The sequence below is a fragment of the Eurypyga helias genome, unplaced genomic scaffold, assembly GCF_000690775.1.
Source record: "Eurypyga helias isolate BGI_N326 unplaced genomic scaffold, ASM69077v1 scaffold1132, whole genome shotgun sequence".
NCBI lineage: Eukaryota > Metazoa > Chordata > Aves > Eurypygiformes > Eurypygidae > Eurypyga > Eurypyga helias.
The window spans coordinates 18013-36028 of record NW_010236428.1 but is presented as its reverse complement, the minus strand read 5'-3'; the positions used below and the strand labels follow the sequence as shown (position 1 = coordinate 36028).

Genomic DNA, 18016 nt, shown 5'->3' with positions numbered 1-18016 from the left:
AGGATAAATTCAGTCCCACCGGAGGAGACAATCTCATTTTGAACTCCCTGTGGAAAGAGCTACAGCAAACCAGAGCAGAGCTGAAGGCATCGCAGACATGGGCAGCTCAGCACTTGCTGCCAGCAGGTAAGGCCACGTGCGCTACGCTTTACCGGAGAGCTCTCTTTGGTGGGCTGGTCCAGACACCCTCTAAACACCCTCCTGAAGCCCCTTCCTCTGCATGTGACTCCACAGCAATCTCATGAGCAGCACAGCAGCTTTGAGCTGTACCTACAGGGAGGAAACCCATTAACTGTTCTCAAAAGAGAGGTGCTGAGCCTTTCAAACATGGGATCAAAGCAAGGTTTAATCAAAGCCAGCTAGGATCCCACCTCCTGCAGACTCCCTCAGATCAAAACAGTTGTCAGAGAGCAGCAAATGTGTTTTAAACACACAAATTATGTTCTCTCACCTTTTACCTTCTCAGCTGGTAACTCCTACGTATACACACTAGTCACTGAGCTCTCCTGTTCTCTTCATGCATGTACTCACTCCTTCCTCTTCCCAAACTCAGTCTCCTCACCAACTCCAACTGCCCAAGAGTAGAGCTAGATCTGAGGACACACTGCTGATGGCAACCAGTTAAGCACGCTTCCCGCAGCAGGGAGGGCACAGTCACTGCGTGCAACCATCAGGACAGAGTACTTCCTCAAGCACAGAACAATTAGTAACGCTGTGGTATTGTTCTGGGCTTGTTTACCCTTCCAAAATGTTTGCATGGGTCAGCAAGTGAGGTGGTCGTAGAAAGATGAGCTCACATCTCAAATTTCATGTCAGTTTTTCCGTGCACTGTAATATGGCACCCAAAAAGCAGCCACAGCGACTTGGGTATGACAGAGCAGATCCCCATCTATTTCAAGTGCGAGCACAAAATTGCTACGTGCACAATATAACTCCATGGAAAATAACTCTGCCTACCAGATAGCTATCACTGCCTGTCTTCTAATGTTGACGTGTCTTTAAAGACTGTTTTCCACAAACATAAGTTACTGCAGCTTAAAAACCCCAGAAATCCAGACTCGCAGAGGATAGGGAGTTAGGGGTGCAGCTACACCAGCCTTGCCAGCACCACCAGTGTGAGCTCTTACACAGCCGAGCAAGGAGGAGCACTTCTTTAACTGCTAAAGCAAAGGCAACAGCTTGCACAAGCCTATTACAGTACAAACACAACGTAACAACCGTGCGCATCATTGTGTTTTACAATCCAACATGAATCTGTCCTTTTCTGTAGGACATGGATTCTGCTTTATAAGTAAATTGCTTTTACAAGTAAATTGCTTTTACTCCTTTGTCATAACACTTTAGTAATCTGTGTGTACTGGGGGCAGATCTTACAGCATATTCCTTCTTTCCAAAACACATGAATCCTGCCTTCCAGAAGCATGATCTCATTCTTTATCTCTCTCCTACAACACAGCCAGCCTTGCAGTCCATTACTCTGCACTAGGTGAGCGTAAAACCAACTTGATCAGCATTAAGGATCTCAGTCTCATCAGTGGAAATTCCAACTATTTCCTCTGGTTCCTACATGGTTTTATATAAGATGTTCTTATTTTTAATTTAAGGGATACATTTTAAATACTTCCTGAGTCCCTCTCTCTGGAAATTCTTTTTCAAGGGAATTTTAAGCAACTGACTTTAATTTCTCACATCTTGAATTACTGCCAGCCATACTCGAGGGATTTTTCTAATCACACTTTTTGTTCTTCAGTGAGGCTGGTTTTAATTTTGTTTAGGCTTTGATAATAAAGCCTGAAAGCTTGCTAATTAAAAAGCTTTTTCACAATAGGGTTTCTAAGTTGCATTTTAAGGAGTATCCCCAACAGTTGCAGGCTCACCCTGCCCCTCCTCAAAGGGGCCAGGGAAGAAATGTAAAGCGTGCTCCAAGTGGAAGGGAAGCAGTCTATGCAATAACACAGCAGCGCAGTCCTCGAGGACACAAAGAGTCCTTCAGGCACCGAAGCAGAAGTTTCCACACACACTTTAGACGTTTTAGAACCTCAAGCTTGTTTAAACAGGAAATGAACCAGCTTAATTGTAGACGGGGGCTGCCTTTTCCCCCATGTCACCTACACTATTAAGCTACATACAACTAGGGAACAGTACACAGAACACCCAAAAATGGCTTGGGTTTAGTAGTCATCAGTTACTCTTCCAAGTTTCATAAATTTCTGTTAGTGGTTTTAACTAAACTAATTTCTATTATCAACATATTCACAGAATCACGGAATGGTTTGGGCTGGAAGGGACCACAAAGCCCACCCAGTGCCACCCCCTGCCATGGGCAGGGACCCCTTCCACCAGACCAGGTTGCTCCAAGCCTCATCCAGCCTGGCCTTGGACACTCCCGGGGATGGGGCATCCACAGCTTCTCTGGGCAACCTGTCCCAGTGCTCCCCACCCTCCCCGGGAAGGATTTCTTCCTGATGTCCAGTCTAAATCTATCTGCTTTCAATTTAAAGCCATTGCCCCTTATCCTGTCACTACAGGCCCTTGTAAAAAGTCCCCTTATTATTAATATTGATCAATTGGAAATGAGAGATGAACTGTTTTAAAAATACCAGTCATCTTCCATATTTCCCATGCTTACCCAGCACACATGGTGACCAACAGCCCTAAAGGCAGGGTCAGCAAAGGGACTCAACCTAAACACACACACACACCCCCTTCAGCATCCTTCTGCCAACGCTCCCTGCAGCTGCTTTTCAGTAGCCCCTGTCCCCTTCTCCAGCACTGCCCTGTTATCCATGGGATAAGCGCAGGACACTACATAACTGCTCGTGGCATGGCTGCCCAGCAGCTCCATTTCTCCAGCTGCTACTTTCCCAGGAATGGCATGGTGTCTGTCCTGCTGTTTGATAGCTCACCAAACTCATCTTATCACCATAAGGTTGCTGTTTTCATCACTCCGTACTGAAAAAGAACATGGAGGCTAAACCAAGACCTAAATGAAACAGAGAGGACTACCTGACATAACTACCTAATACAGAGCGCTAATTTCTCTCAGTCATTTAGCAAAAGAAAAGCTCTCCTAGCAGGCACATCAGATCAGAAGGCATATGCCCTGCATAGACCCTCGGGAAGCCCAATTTCCCAGGGCAGACAGGCAGCATTAAACCTAAACGTCCCTTTGCATGGCACAGGGCTATACAACACACTATGTTTGCAGTGAGGGGAGAGCCAAGTCTTGTTCCTGCAACCCGATTAGCCCCTAGACCCATTGCCATTTGGTTTATGCCCAGCTGGCAACTCAGCACCACGCAGCCGCTCGCTCACTCCTTTCCCCGTCAGATGGGGAGGAGAAAATATAAGGAAAGGCTGATGGGTCGAGACAAGGACAGGGAGGGGTCACTCACCAGTTATAGTCATGGGCAAAACAGACCCCACTTGGGGAAAACCACAATTTAATTAGCTACCAACCGAGTCAGAGTAGGATAATGAGACAGATCAGGTCTTAAACACCTTCCCCCACCCCTCCCTTCTTTCTGGGCTCAGCTTTGTTCCCCATTTTTCTCCCTCCTCCCCCCAAGCAGTGTGGGGGGACAGGGAATGGGGGATGTGGTCAGACCATCATACGTTGTTTCTGCAGCTCCTTGCTTCTCAGGGGAGGGTCCTCACCCTCTGCCCCTGCTCCGGTGTGGGGTCGCTCCCACAGGAGACAGTCTTCCAGCACAAGTCCTTCCCACGGCTGCAGTTCTTCACAAACTGCTCCAGTGTGGGTCCCATCCGTGGGGTGCAGCCCTTCAGGAGCAGCCTGCTCCACTATGGGCTTCCAACAGTCATGGGCTCCCCAGGCACAGCTGCCTGCTCCAGCACGGGGTCCTCCCGAGAGTGAGCACACGTCAAGGGTCCTAAATGTGCGTGTACAAACAGACCAGTGTTTATTTTCCTAACACTATTCCTACCTTTTCCAGGGTGTGAAACAGCAATTCTATTCCCCATGCGTTCAAAAAAGATATTTGGGAGCGTTCACCCAACAGCTGGAATGACCCTTCACTCCTTCACTGCTTGTATCTGGATCAAGGTGACTGAGGCTTTGGACAAAACTATTGTCTTCTCCTATGGAACCAAGTTAAATCCCTATGAAATCCAGCTTTATCTCAGCCGAGAGTCTGCAGTGTTTGTCGTTGGTGGTGATCAGCACAAGTTAGCTGCCAAAAATGTAGTTGTTCCTGGGAAGTGGATCCATCTCTGTGGTGCCTGGAGCTCAGAGAACGGATCCGCTTCTCTGTGGGTGAAGGGAGAGCTCGCAGCCACTGCCTCGAACATCGCTGACGCTCACACCGTTCCAGACGGAGGGATTTTGCAGATCGGTCAAGAAAAGAACGGCTGCTGCATCGGAGGGGGATTTGATGAAAGTTTAGCCTTCTCTGGAAAATTAACTGGCTTTAACATGTGGGACAGAGTGCTCAGCACCAAAGAAATAGCGGCACAGGCTGGAGAGGATGCGTGCACTATCAGGGGCAACATCGTCGGGTGGGGAGTCACGGAAGTTTTGCCGTATGGAGGAGCCCAGTACGTTTCTTAAATTCCATCAAGGCAGTTTCTGAAGCAGAGAATGTATTTCAAAGAGGTGAACGCCAATCCGTACAAGTCAACAGAACCGTAGGAGCCCGCATCTCTCCAATTCCCAAGGAAGATCAGCACTGCGAGTTTACAAAACGAGGTACCGGGGAGGTGGGATTTGATCTCTGCCTGCTGTTTTGGCACAACACTGAAAGACACCCACATCAAGGCATGACATCGGACAAGCTGTTCTGGAGGTCAGAGCGCTGTCTCTCCAGCACGGTGTTTTCTGATGTATTGAAGTGCCACTGTGGACATTTCGGAGCCGACCGGTGCTCCTGGCATCCCTGCTGAAGCAAACACATCGGGTACCCGGCTGACCAGTCTCAGCATAACAGGCGTAAGGCTGCGCATCCTCCCGGCTCCTCCAGTCACTGGTTATTGTAGTGTGAACTGTACAGAGCAGCCACATAAACCAAGAAACGTGCTGTTTATTAATCGTTGTTAGTAATTTGTAGACTATAACAAAACTAGCTCCTTGTTTAAAGCATTATTTATGCCATGGATTGACCTAACATATAAAAGTAATATTCCCCGTCATACTCTGATGTTACATTTTGAGAAAATGCAGCTGTATTATATTGTAAATTGACTTTGTAATAATTTTATTGAAATTATTTTTGTAAAGCTGTTCTGTAAATAAAGATACTTTGCTAAACTAAAACTTTCCGTGTGTCTCATGAACTGAAACTCTCAAAGTACGTACCAGCTGGGAATTTTTCCATGTTTTGAACCACACAGTTTCAGCTCCTAACAGAAAAAGAACATGAATATGAATGTCTCATACAGAGACTCTCAGAGGACTGAAATCCAAACATTAGCCAGAGATGGCTTTCGAGTCCCATCGTGATAACAATCCCTCTTGGGAATGCTGCCACGTGCAAGAATCTGCCGCTCCAGGAGTTAGCCCATGGGCATGGTGACTTGTACAGAAGAGATGCTGTGACAGTGACACACGTGAGGCTGTGCTAGCATGGTGCTTGGAGAGTGAAGGAAGGATTGGTTTTGATATCCCCAAATAAAATTCAGTTGGTACCCCATGCATAATGCTGGCCATCTGAGGACATACTCGGTTTTAAGATACATTTAGATATCCAAAACAACCAACTTGTTTGATGCTAACAGGTTCGTATAAAGCTGAAGTGATGGCAGCAGCTTTCTTCTCTCACATTTGCAGGCTTATCCAAAATCCAATAAAAACAGGGCTGGATACAGTGCATGAGAAGCAGCTGCAGAGAGGCAAGACACAGGTGGTGATTTGTGTGTAGAAAACAGGGCAGAGGTAGACAATGATGAATAGTTATTTGCTGGATATGTGACCACTTACAACAACGATTACTCACTACCTGTTGAAGTCTCTGAACAAGTTATCATGAAGAATGTCTTATTCAAAGCAATTCTTTCCACTGGAAGCAGCCCATGCTTCTGCTCTATTCACGTTTCTTTTTCTTTACAGATGTCCTAAGAACACACTTTTCAAAGTTCCTTGACATATTGCTGCTATGCTTATTCCTGACTATGGCACAGCTACCAGATTCTTCCTTCCACAATACAAAAGTGGCAAGAAAAATGACAAGGTAATTTTCACTTTACTATGTCATCCAAGGGGGTTGTGCTTCATAGCTAAAGTTATATGATCTGCCTCAAAGTTTTGGCAACATTTCTTATTTAAGGTAAAAATAACTGCTGTGATTGCTGGGATTTCTCTCATTACTTTGCAATTAACATGTACCTGAATTCTAAACGCTTAGTAGAAGCACATCAAAAATCCCTTACTAAATATCTGCAAGTAACCTTTACTACAGAACAAGGAAAAATCATCTCTTCATCTGCTGCCAGGCCAGCCAGAAAACAGCTCTTCAGAGTTCAGAAAAACACCTGAGGTTCCAACATTGTGCAAGGGTAAAACAGCTCGCAAATCCTCTTTCCATACAGTGCCCTCCATTAAACAAAAACAAACGTCCATGAAACGCAGCAGAAAAAGCAAAATCCTCAAAAAGATTACCAGAATTCCTTCCCATCTACTTTTCCTACTCCACCTCATACATGAAATGCTTTGTCTTGGAAAGAGCCTTTTCCTATCTATGGTCTGGTTTGACAGGTGACCAAATGCAAAGCCAGTCCTTTCACTCTCACTGGGTCAGCTGGAAAACCCTCCTCTTTCCAATTGCTTTGCTCTCCCTTTATCACCTCAGTGGACTAGCAAAGCTTTCCCAAGGTCTAGTCCCCTCTATCAGGACCCTTCTCTCTCTCTTTCCCAGCTTAACTAAATTTTTGTCAACAGTTACTTTGCCTTTTGGAAAACACCAAGTAAATAGCATTTTGAGGGATTTGGGGCTCCAAATACAAAGCAAATGTAGAAATGAAGGAGCGAGCACAAGACAGACACGTCTGGAGTATGTCACTGAGCCCAGCTCTGCTCACTAACAAGCCTCTATTGAATGCAACATCCACATCCTTTGCCCGAGCTCCTCTGGAAGGTGGAGCAGCTGTGGGACTCCAGACCACAGCAAGGACTGTGGGCAAGTTTTGCTGCTGTCCCCTGGAAACAGGAATAAATCCACCTGATCCCTTATGCTGATGGAAGGTGCCAGCACAGGGCCTGTCAGCAGCGCGGGCAGGGTACACACATCTGCATGCTTAGCAGCTGAGTTCACATGAACTGCAACAGAGAAACATCTGAGTTCACATGAACTGCAACAGAGTAGTTAAACACTCGTTCTAAAGAGCTCTTTTTTAGCTAATAAGATAAGAAACTGATCATGCAGCCAAACAGTTGCCCCAAGTAATCAAAAAATCCAGTTAGCTCTCAAACGCTCACAGGCAACAGGCCAAAGTCTACTATCAGTCTCAGTGGTGCCATTAGGCTGAGCCCCGTCTGTGCAGCACCAGAACAAGGCCCTTTGTCTCTGCTCCGCTTCAGAAATCCATCCTTAGCAGCTTATCCTCTTGCTTCCCTTCTCCCTTCAGCAAACAGTCTTTAAGCACTGTTCTTAGCCTGCTGCAAACCAACCTTTTCCTGCCTGAAATACGAAATTACGTACAGGCCAATGAAGCCGGTGTGAAAAGCACAGTGCTTTGCCTATTCGAGTACCCTCTTCCAGTCTGGAATTTCCAAATCTGATGTCCACAGCAACATCTGCTGGTAGAATTACATAAATACACAAAAATGAGCAGGAACAGTCGCAATGAAACCTTTAGCTGTGGGTGTTAATCACTTCCCCTAAACCTATGACTACACTATTAAACCCTTTTCAGTTTATTCTATTAATGGCACTGCATTACAGGTGGGAACACACGTTAACACATAAATACACTAATGTCACAAGTCTTAAGAGCATTCTCCACGTGGCTTTGTAAGTTGTTAGCAATATTCTGTTCTTGGACTCTATTTAATTAGTATTATCACACAGCTCATACATATTTATCACACATTTGTCCCTAATCAAACACACAGAAATATGCAAACTCCTACCATAATGTCTTAATGATAATATTACTTTCTAGCTTAGCTAGCCCTCCATAAAACACCTAAGAACAACTACACTTTACATTTGATAAATACAGAATGCACACATTTAATCTGAGGCCTTGTCTTCATAATAATGATCTTGGAATAATTAGACATCTACAGTTACTTATTGCTATTACCCGTACTCAGAGGAAAGCAAACAGTGGTTTTACGGCTGCAGCAGTACTGTATTGCAACAAGTACTGTGAACGTTGCTGCTTCAACTGAATCAGATTTCCTTTTGTAGAGGTATGAATATTTTTGGCTTTCTAAACCAGGAAAATAAAATGTACAGAGTATAACAACAATATTCTCTGTTAATTTTGCCTGCATGGTTAGATTTAAAGAACGACTACAAAGCTTTTATATCTCACATCTGACTATTTTGGCACAGAATGGGATTCATTTCATCCCCATTTATATTTTGGAGCCTTGCCAATGACGCTAATAGAAAGGATAAGAGCCCAGTAACTAGCGTGTCATATCAGGTCTTATAATTTGAAGTCCATTAGCCCTGTACAGTAACAAGTACAGATGTATTTCCTGCCCTAAGGGTCATCCAATCTATAACAAAACTTCCAGTCAACAAGATCCAGTAAAGCCACGTATTCTTGAAAGGTTGATGTAGTCTGTTATTAGACTGTGTCTAACATGTTTTACCACGTTTATTGATACCTCCATAGGTAGGCTTTATACATACATGCCTCATACATGTGTTTATGTATAATGTGTGTGTATACATGCCTAACAGTCCAACTAATCAAAGGGTGGGCACACTGCAGGGATAAATCCAAAATGGGAGGGTGCTCCTACCTTGAAGGATGCTTTTGACAATGGTGTCTGTGTGATCAACCAGCAGATCCGCTTCCGCAATTGCAGCCAAGGAGAGGTAACTTGACATGTTTCTGCACAGTTCCTTATCGCCCCTCTGAAGAAATTTCACCGCCACTGGGACAGCTAAGGCCATTACTGGAGGTCGATTGTAATTCTGTAACAACACGAAAAACCACTGAAAAAATAAACAGCTGGGAAAAAAATGATTAAGATAAAGTCTCGTGCTGATCAGAGTAGAAAACCAAAAAACAACAGGGGGGGAAAAGGCACAAAACATGTCAAGAAAGGTCATGTTTTGGTAACACCACTGAAGGCAGAAAGAATTTTAAAGAAGGAACAGGTAAGGAAACTTAAAAGTACTGTGCCAGGAGATGCAAAAGATTGATGCAGATGATTTTTTTGTCTTCTGCAAAAGGAAAGAACACTGTATTAAGTGCACTAGTGAAATATTAACCACAACCACATTTCCAAGGAGACTTTTTGTGTTTGGTGCCCTCAGAGAAGACAGCAGAACCTGTATCCATCATCCACAGAGTAGGTACTTTTCAACCCAAAGTGTAGGAAACACCTCAGAGCAGTCACCCATGCTGTTGGCTGGTAAATATTGCTCCCTGCAGTAACAGACACATCACTGCCCATCATTCCTGCCCCGCTCCGATGTCCAGCCCCAAGCAGGGCAGCCCAGTGTGGGGGCACGGCGTCAAGGCTCAGGGAAGCTTAATTCCAAGCCTGAATAAATCTTCCCCAGCACAAGGCACAGCTTCTGCCACCTAAACCAATGAGGTTTGGACTATCTTTGTGCTGGTGGTGAGCACATGAAGAAGAGACTCCTCTCCTGCTGAGCCACTGGGGCTAAATCAAAGGCAAACTGGTCAAATGAGGAAATGCATGAGTAAGTATACTGGGACATTTGCTCATGAGGTAATAGCTTAGTACTGAATATCAATTTTCCTCTAATTATAAACTGGATTTCCTTTCTTAAACTCCAGGCAATTCCTCTGAACATTGAGGATCAACTGAAATTTTTCAGGACCTCTAACTTCTGTCCTCAAAAGGGCACCAAGCTTCAATAATCTCAGGGGTATAGGCATGTACATTTAATTTCTCATATTAAGGTCAGAAAATATTTTCTGCAACTATTTGTATATATGAAATTGTGTGCACAGACTATACACATCTTATGTTGTAAAGTTCCCATACATAACTGCCCTTGAAACTAGTTTATGTGTAACTGAGGACCTGCACTCTTTCTGGAGCCTCCTTAATCTGCGTTTTTCTCTTGTCTTCACGCAGTTTTGAACATATTTTTGAAACTGGAGTACATCTTTGGTTTTGAAAATAATACTGCAATATGATTATATCTAATTAGCATCTGAAAGCACAGGCAACCACTGGAACCCAGATGTTTTGGAAAGCAACAAAATAGTGTAAAGAACAGCAATCCAAACTTAACACATGCCCATTCTGGAAAAGCACTGAAAACAATATAAATTCAGACCTGAGAAAAGCCGAATCTGTTGTGCCACATACCCTGTGATGTTGCCTCCTAGGCCAGCTCTGCCTCCACCACCGGTAACTGCCTTTGCCGTTAGCCTTACGGAGAGCAGGCCTGAGGCTCATTAAGGCTGCATTGTGCTAACCCAACCAACGCAAAAGAGCCAAGCTTAACCGGCTGTGAGGACTTTTCCTTGCCACAGAGACCTGCCAAGACATGGAGTGCTGCAGCCACTCCGGGTCAGTCCCTTTCTGCCAGCCCCTGAGGAGGAAGGGGCTGCAGTGCTCCTAAGTGTCAAGATCCCTCATCATGGCAACTGCCACATGACCAAATCCTGTGTCTTTAACGAGACAAGCCCTTAAAATGAATAGAGCTTTATGCAGCAGCATGTTTAAATCAACATAATGCCTCATTATGTTTGGCTGAGAGGTACTACTGAGTAGGAGCCAAATTCTGCCTCCAAGTTATACTCTTGGACTCCACGCAGAAAGAACAGGAAGATAAGGTTTGGCCTTCTGAGTATGATTTAAAAGAGCTAACAAAATTCCAAAGAACATTTTTTTTCCCTACGATAAAGATAATAATACTTAGTTAAGAAAAGGTTTGAATTCAGATGGAAAGAGAAAGGTTTCATTTGTTCCATTATAAATATCAGGGCATGGATGCACACTTATGAAAATGCGGTGGTGACAATGAAAACCAGATTTCAATAATATGATACAGTGAGTGTGCAAACCTAGGGGACCTCCCTGCTGCTAATATCAACAGAAACATGCTGTGAGATTCAACCCAGCTGTCAGATATTCATTATTTCTTCAAATATCCCTCACGTATTGTATAAAAACTCATTTGATGCCTTCTTTCTTTTTTTATGCAAAGGAACTTGAATCATAGAATGGTTTGGGTTGGAAGGGACCTTTAAAGATCAACTTGCTGATAATACCTCTGTTTCAGGGAGCAGTAAATGTACTTTCATAACTTTCTCATTTCAGTGAGCTCTTTCCTTGAAGTAATCCGCAACCCAGTGCAATCCCCAAAACATTTGGATATGGGCTAGCTCGATTTAGGCACACAGCTGCCAACAGCACAAACTGAAAGCTTAGACAAACCATCACATACTTTAGTATTCTCATGAAATATGATTTCTAAAGTAGCACAAAGACAAAATATGATTTTACAATGTACAGTCTCTCGCCTGGGAAGTTTAAGCCAGTCACACTCACAGAGAAAGGCAGAGAGGGCACAACCCCCTGCTACACCGCTGATCTTCACAGGACACGTTACTGCCCTGCGCTGGGGCACAGCTTATGGATCACGGCTCAGGGGATGCCAGCACAGCGTGGATGAAATCTTGCTAAGCCTCACCCACAGTCTTGACAAAACGTCTGGCTAGAACAAACCTCTATGCTTCCCAAACCAAAAATCAACAAGAGCCTGGGCTTCAGAAAAGGAGGGGGTTCCTTCTTTTACTATTTAGCTATCATACACTTTTTTGTGCATCTTCAGAGTGATGGGAGTAAACAGAATTGATCATTGTAAAGTAAAATTTCATTGAAGCAAATTCAGCATGGATGTCATTTTTTCTGAAACTGTTTCTTTTGGCCTTTAAAGACTTTCAGCCAAACTAGATGAGGAATCTCAGCAAGTCTATGGAACAATATATCCTACAAGGGGCTAAGTAGTACCTTTCATTGGATAGTGACATGCCTGTGCCTTGAATTTTTATAATGAAAGAGCACAAAAGATAACCACATGATTTCAGAGGAAGAGGTAAAGAAAGCAACTATGAAACAGCAGACGTTTCATAGCAAACACTGCAAACATCAATCCAGAGCAGCCTACAGAAAGGCCCCTCACAGCAACTGTTTCTCCATCTGATTGGAGCTGGTCCCCCTGAGCTGTACGCACAGCTGAACCTCTGGAAACCACCCTGATTTCTGCTTCCAGTTAGATAACTGTGCACACAGGTTTCTCTATGGGTCTTTCCAGTGTATTTTATTGCTTTCCTAACATGGAATAATATTGCCTGCAGTTCAGACTTAAAAAAACCCTCAAGAACCCACAAACAAAACAAAAAACAACCCCAAACTCACTCTGGTTCAATACCAGATTCTCCCTTCCCCCACTTTAAACTGCTTTTCATCCTCAGCTTACTTTCCCAGAAAGCCTTGGACTAGCCCATTCCCATGCTAAAAGGCTTCCCTATAATTAGATGTCTTCTTTCCAATCTTGCATTCACAGTGAGTGACAGTTCATAGACTATAGTACAAACACCCAATTTCAGCTGTTCTTCTAGCAAATGTTTTTTGGGACCCGAATACATTTTCAGTCCTGTTGGTGCCTCTAACATTTAGTAAAATAGTCTAAGAAATTATTCCAACACTCCTGGCCAGAGCATAACTGCTTTCTAGTCCTCTATTTAGAGTAGCAGCAGTCACATTTTAGCTCAGAAGTCAGGTTCCTGTGTTGTGGAATCAGCTTTTACAATCAAAATGTTAAGGAAGATCCTCCTTACTGACAGTTTATCTAATGTCTTAAGTTTCACGTCATTAAACTCTTTGGCATTTTGCCACCTTCCAGAATGATTTGAAAGAATAACCTCTTCCCTGATACTAAATGTTTTCAAATTAATCTTTCTGTAACCACGGAAAATGGTAGTGCCATGTCTCCACTTTAATACTTACATAACATGCAAATACTTAAAATCAGTGGAGCAGTAAAATAATGAAATCTGGCACTAAACCATCAAGACATTTCTATAAAGACAAGGAAGCTGCCAAAACTTTTGATTCACTGCACCAGATGCCACATGCACATAACAACACATACTAACAACTGGGGTCACATTCTTGGTTTTAAACAAACACAACCACTCGTGCACCCTCAGAAACCAAAGTACAACTGCATTTAAAAGGTAGAACCGAGCAGCCAGTGAATGCACAACAGCCCCCTGCTTTCAGCTCAGTCTCACCTGCAAGATACAACTCATGATATCGGATGCAATTTTGGCATGTGGCGTGTCCTCATCTTTTCCAGAAGGCTTCAGGTTGTGCTCTAGGCATGATTCCCAGAGAGCCACGAGGGCTTTCCCATGCTTTTCTATGGATGCTGTCTCCCTGATGGCAGTGGTGATGCGAGTGATGCAGATTTCCACCACAGCCTGGTCGTTGTCATTGCTCTGGTAGTCCTGGTTCAAATGAAAAGACACTTGCTAATGAACACTTTCCAAGGATGCCACTAAATCAGCTAAAGACATGAAGATTTTATTCTCTCATTTCCACCTTTACAGCAAACATTTAATGTGATTAAACAGAGAAATTGGTCATCCCACAGACAATGCACTTGGGGTTTAGGTCTTGATTCTCGTTATTGTGAAGGTATGGATATGTTCTCAAATGATTTTTAGTAGTCTGTCTTGAAACATGGTTTTCTTGGCTAGGGATTGCAGCTGCACGCCTTAGGAACACTTGCACTGGCCTGTTCTCCCATAACAATTACAGTTTCAGTTTTAGGATGGTTATATCCACAATATATATAGCCAAATGCAAGGTCCCAAATATTTCATGTCATGTCAAGTCCCTGATGTAAACAGTTAGCTTCAATTAGTATCAACGTAACACAAATAAAAGTTAATTGAATAGGCTTTATCACAAAATGCTGTAACCATATGGATATGGCACAGCAGCTCTTTGCCATAACTTAAATGGCCCAGAATACACAATCACCCTCTCTTGGTCCAACCTACACTATTGCACCCTAAAAGGTAATGAAGATAAAAGGCAGACTGAAGTATTAATCAAAAGGCATAGGGTTTGCTAGCTAAAGCCTGGTCATTTTTAAAGGGCTGGAGCTGAGTTGAGCACTAGCTCACAGAAGTGCAGCTCTGGGGTCCCTGGGCTGCAGTGTGCCCCAACAGTGTATCGCAGGCAGAAGTCATGATGTTTGAGTCTGTCTCAAAGCATTCTTTGCCTTATTCACAGCTAGCCTTCTACAAGCTTTGCTTGGCATGACAGAAAAATCCATACACTTAAACAGAAAACAGCCTTTTTCTTTTGTATAAGATATTGATAGAGGGGTGAACAAGTTAACAGTCGCTGGCTGGGATAGCAGAAGGACAAACCCCTGGCGAGAGATGCAGTTGCTGGCTGTGCGTGGACACGGAGAGCAGAGCAGTCCTGTCTGCACTGCTGTGAAATTCCCCACATTTGGAGAAAAAACTTATGTTATGGGCAGACTGTTGCAACAGCGAGGACGGGCAGCACTGGAGCAGGTCCCCAGTCTCCAGAGCCCTCTGCTGGGAACCGCTGCAGCTCAGGGTGGCTCTGCGAGATGCTTCAGCAGCCTAATGCAAAACTGTTTCTAAGAGTATTTTGGAGCTAATTCAGGTATTTTGTCTCAAAAAGTACACTGGGGGGAACTCGTGTAACACTCCTGATAATCCACAGTTAGGCGAGTCGAGGTACATCATCAACAATGGAGGCAATGGACAAAATAACTTGATTAATGCTCTGAAAGGCTGCACAGATGTAATTGCTGTCAAGGAAATGACCAAAGAGAAGAGCCAGCGTACAGCAGCTGTCCTGATGGATGAGTCTGTTCTCGTCGCAAACGGCAACGCCGTGATCGATGCTCTCAGAGTCAGAGGTTTGCACGCTGCCAAAACTGATTTCTTAAATCACACGCTGCATGAAGTGCCAGGGAAGTGCTGTTGTGAGAACACATATATGTTGCTAATTGAATATCCTAAGGCTCAATAAAGATTTTTCCTTCCATTCAGCAGACTGAAAGCAGGAAGGATAAAGAGGGGTCTTTTTTTTTTTTTTACATCACTTTTAGAGTTTACCAAAACTCATCATTCAGAAGACTTTCTGCTGCCAACAGAATACACACTATACATACAGCATACCTGTAACCTCCTGATAATATTTAATATGCCTTAAATAACTATTTAATAAAAATGATGATAAAGATGAACTTGAAATATCTTTAAAGGAAACCCAGCGAGTGGGAACTGGATTTAGTTACCACATTTTTAAGCCTTACACTTTGCTCAGCATGCTTGAGGTTTTTTAGAAACTTAAATTGCATACATCCCTGCCTTTAACATTTTATTTAAACAATACTTTTAATCTCATGAAAAATTAAGGTCAACGTTACACTCACCGCAGATGAACTAATTATTCTTATCTGTTCAAGAGCTTCTGAGAGGCTTCCTTCGATTTCAGCATCCTCTAAGGAGAAAAGATCCCCTGCACGTGAGAGGTCCTTTTGAGCCAAAACCAGCCCAAACAGATGATGCATGCCTGCGTTTGCTGCCACCCAGCCAGACCTCTGCAGGCACCATGAGCGCAAACAACGCAGGTGAGGACAGAACGGAAACAATCCTGTGGACTAGTGATCAACTTAATATCAAGAATATATCTGGGGCATATTTCAAGACTTCCTTGGTCCCAATCTAAAAGGGGAAAAAAAAAAAGGGGAAAAAGTAGCAAAATTAGCAAATGCACTGTCATATTCCAGTTTAACAAATATCTTTAAGTGATATATGCAAGCAGCTGGATCCTCTAATCCAGGGATGCCCTTAAGCACCTACCACGAACCATGTTGAAGGACCTTTTGCCCTCAAACACTAGATAGCTTAAAAAGTTGGTTTCATTTATTAAAAGTTATGCATTGTTTAGCTATTTTTTCTTTTCAATGTCTATCACCCGAGCAGGACGGTGGCTGGACTAACTGATAAGGATTACAAAGTGCCTTTCCATGGTCAGGAGCAGAGTAGAGACAGAGGAGGCAGATGAAGCCCCCTTCCTTTGTTTTCTGGGTTGTTGTGTCTTGACTCCAGAAACACACTATTAGCAAGATTGAGAAGATAATGATTTTTGTTTAGAGAAACAATCAGTTTTGTTGCCAAAATGGTCCCTGCAGTCTTTTCAGCTCATGTAAAACAAACACTTGGCTGAGCTAAAACTATGTACTTCTCCTTGGCTGGGGAATTTAACAGAAGCTGAGCCAAGTGGGGCCAGGTTTGGCACCACCCACACACTCGCGAGAGGACAGTCCTGTACTCGTGCCCCAAAACGCTGGTGTTTAAAGCATCCACAGAGAGTAAATTTGCCTTAATTATATAAGTTTCTTTTTTCCACATTTCAGAAGTGCTACTTGTTATCCCAAGACTTCCAGGACCTGCCTCGTGCTGATGGCTCCGCTCTGCTCACACACCTTTGAAGTGAGGGCCTTCATGGCCGACCTCAGTGCACACAAGACAAAGAAACCAAAAGAAAAACCAAAGAAACTGGTTTTCTTGAAGACCAGAACATCCCACAGGGTTTGGACACCCTCCGTGGGTTTCACCAAGGAACGTAGAAATCCATGCAGGCAGAAAACATTTGTCCTTGAGTCTTCCAAGGGTCTCCATGATGGCCCTACCAGTAGGAACAGGACAAGGGCAGTCCCTCCTCCCTCAGCTCCCAGCTGTACTGCACTTCTTACATCCTTTCCCACCAACGCTATTCACGGTGACAAAAAAAACCCCACTGCAAGCCATATTTTTTCAGCCCCAAGGAACACCCCTAACCGCAGGGCTCTCCATGGGCTGCTAGCACCTCAGGCAGAGCTGCAAGGGAAGCGGGGCAGTGGAAGAGCCTGCTCTTCAAGACCCTTCCAAGAAAGGGGTGAACCACAGCAAACATTCACCAGCACTCATAGCACCCACGCTGGCCAGAAGCACCCTGAGGGGGACACAAAGACACATAGCACATGGCCTGGGGTAAGCTCGGACACAGATGGAAGAAGAGGTTACAAATAGGAATGCCTCTGTGCCCTGGGAAGCTGCTGCACAGCTCAACAACCTCACCCTGAACAAGCTCTGCTCGACAGTCACCCCAAGCACCTTTTAGCTGTAACTGCATCTGTGTTGGCCACCTTTGAGTACACAAGTGATCATTCTCCCTCCTTCGTCTTCCACACCATCATTATTTTCTCCATACAGACGCACATGGAGATAAACACAGCATCTTTCAGAGAAACTGCAAAGCAGGCTGCTGTTAGTTGCTGTTTTGTGAATCAAAATGTCTTTCTGAATTGAAGTAAACATGCAGGGCTTACATATAATATATGTGTTCATACATGTGTCCTTTACGTTTAGGTATGCAACAATCTAAAAATGTCAGCTTACTCACTAGTGATTGGCTTTGCAGGAATACAAGAGACACCACTGCCTGGCTGACAAAATTATGTCATCAAGGTAGCTCTACACTATATATATATATATATAAATACTAAATACGTGTTAATTCAAGTGTTTGTGTTCGCTCGAATTATGCACTGGAAAAAGCAATTCTGAGAACCGGATCAGTCTGCCTTTGTTTGTGCACAGCTCTCACATGACCTAGTTGGTGTTTCCTATGAGTAAATTTTCCCTGTAGTTTTATACAGGGCAAAGAGGAACATCTGAGACTTGACACACATTAGCTGGAGTAAAATACAGGAGAAAAGGGAATCTTCTGAAAAACAGACTATCTGTAATCCAGACAGAGTGATGAAGAGGCTGGGTGGGTCAGACCAAGGATTCA

The 18016-nt window shown here is 43.8% G+C and overlaps 2 protein-coding genes across 3 annotated transcripts in view; one reads left to right on the top strand and one right to left on the bottom strand.

Moving 5' to 3' along the window:
* Positions 1-4567, top strand: part of PTX3 (pentraxin 3, long) — a 5487-nt gene extending 920 nt beyond the window's left edge. Inside the window, 2 exon segments of the mRNA XM_010147063.1 lie at positions 1-126; positions 3954-4567. The exon segment at positions 1-126 is cut by the window's left edge and continues 17 nt beyond it. Of these exon segments, the coding sequence (XP_010145365.1) occupies positions 1-126; positions 3954-4567 (740 nt within the window).
* The window catches only part of VEPH1 (ventricular zone expressed PH domain-containing 1), a 78102-nt gene extending 62356 nt beyond the window's left edge, over positions 1-15746 (bottom strand). For both annotated transcript variants that reach the window (XM_010147064.1, XM_010147065.1), the window contains exons 1-3: positions 15609-15746; positions 13417-13632; positions 8930-9104 (exon numbers count right to left, since the gene is read on the bottom strand). In XM_010147064.1, the coding sequence (XP_010145366.1) occupies positions 8930-9104; positions 13417-13632; positions 15609-15746 (529 nt within the window). The remainder of the gene's footprint in view (positions 1-8929; positions 9105-13416; positions 13633-15608) is intronic.
* Positions 15747-18016: the final 2270 nt, after the last annotated feature.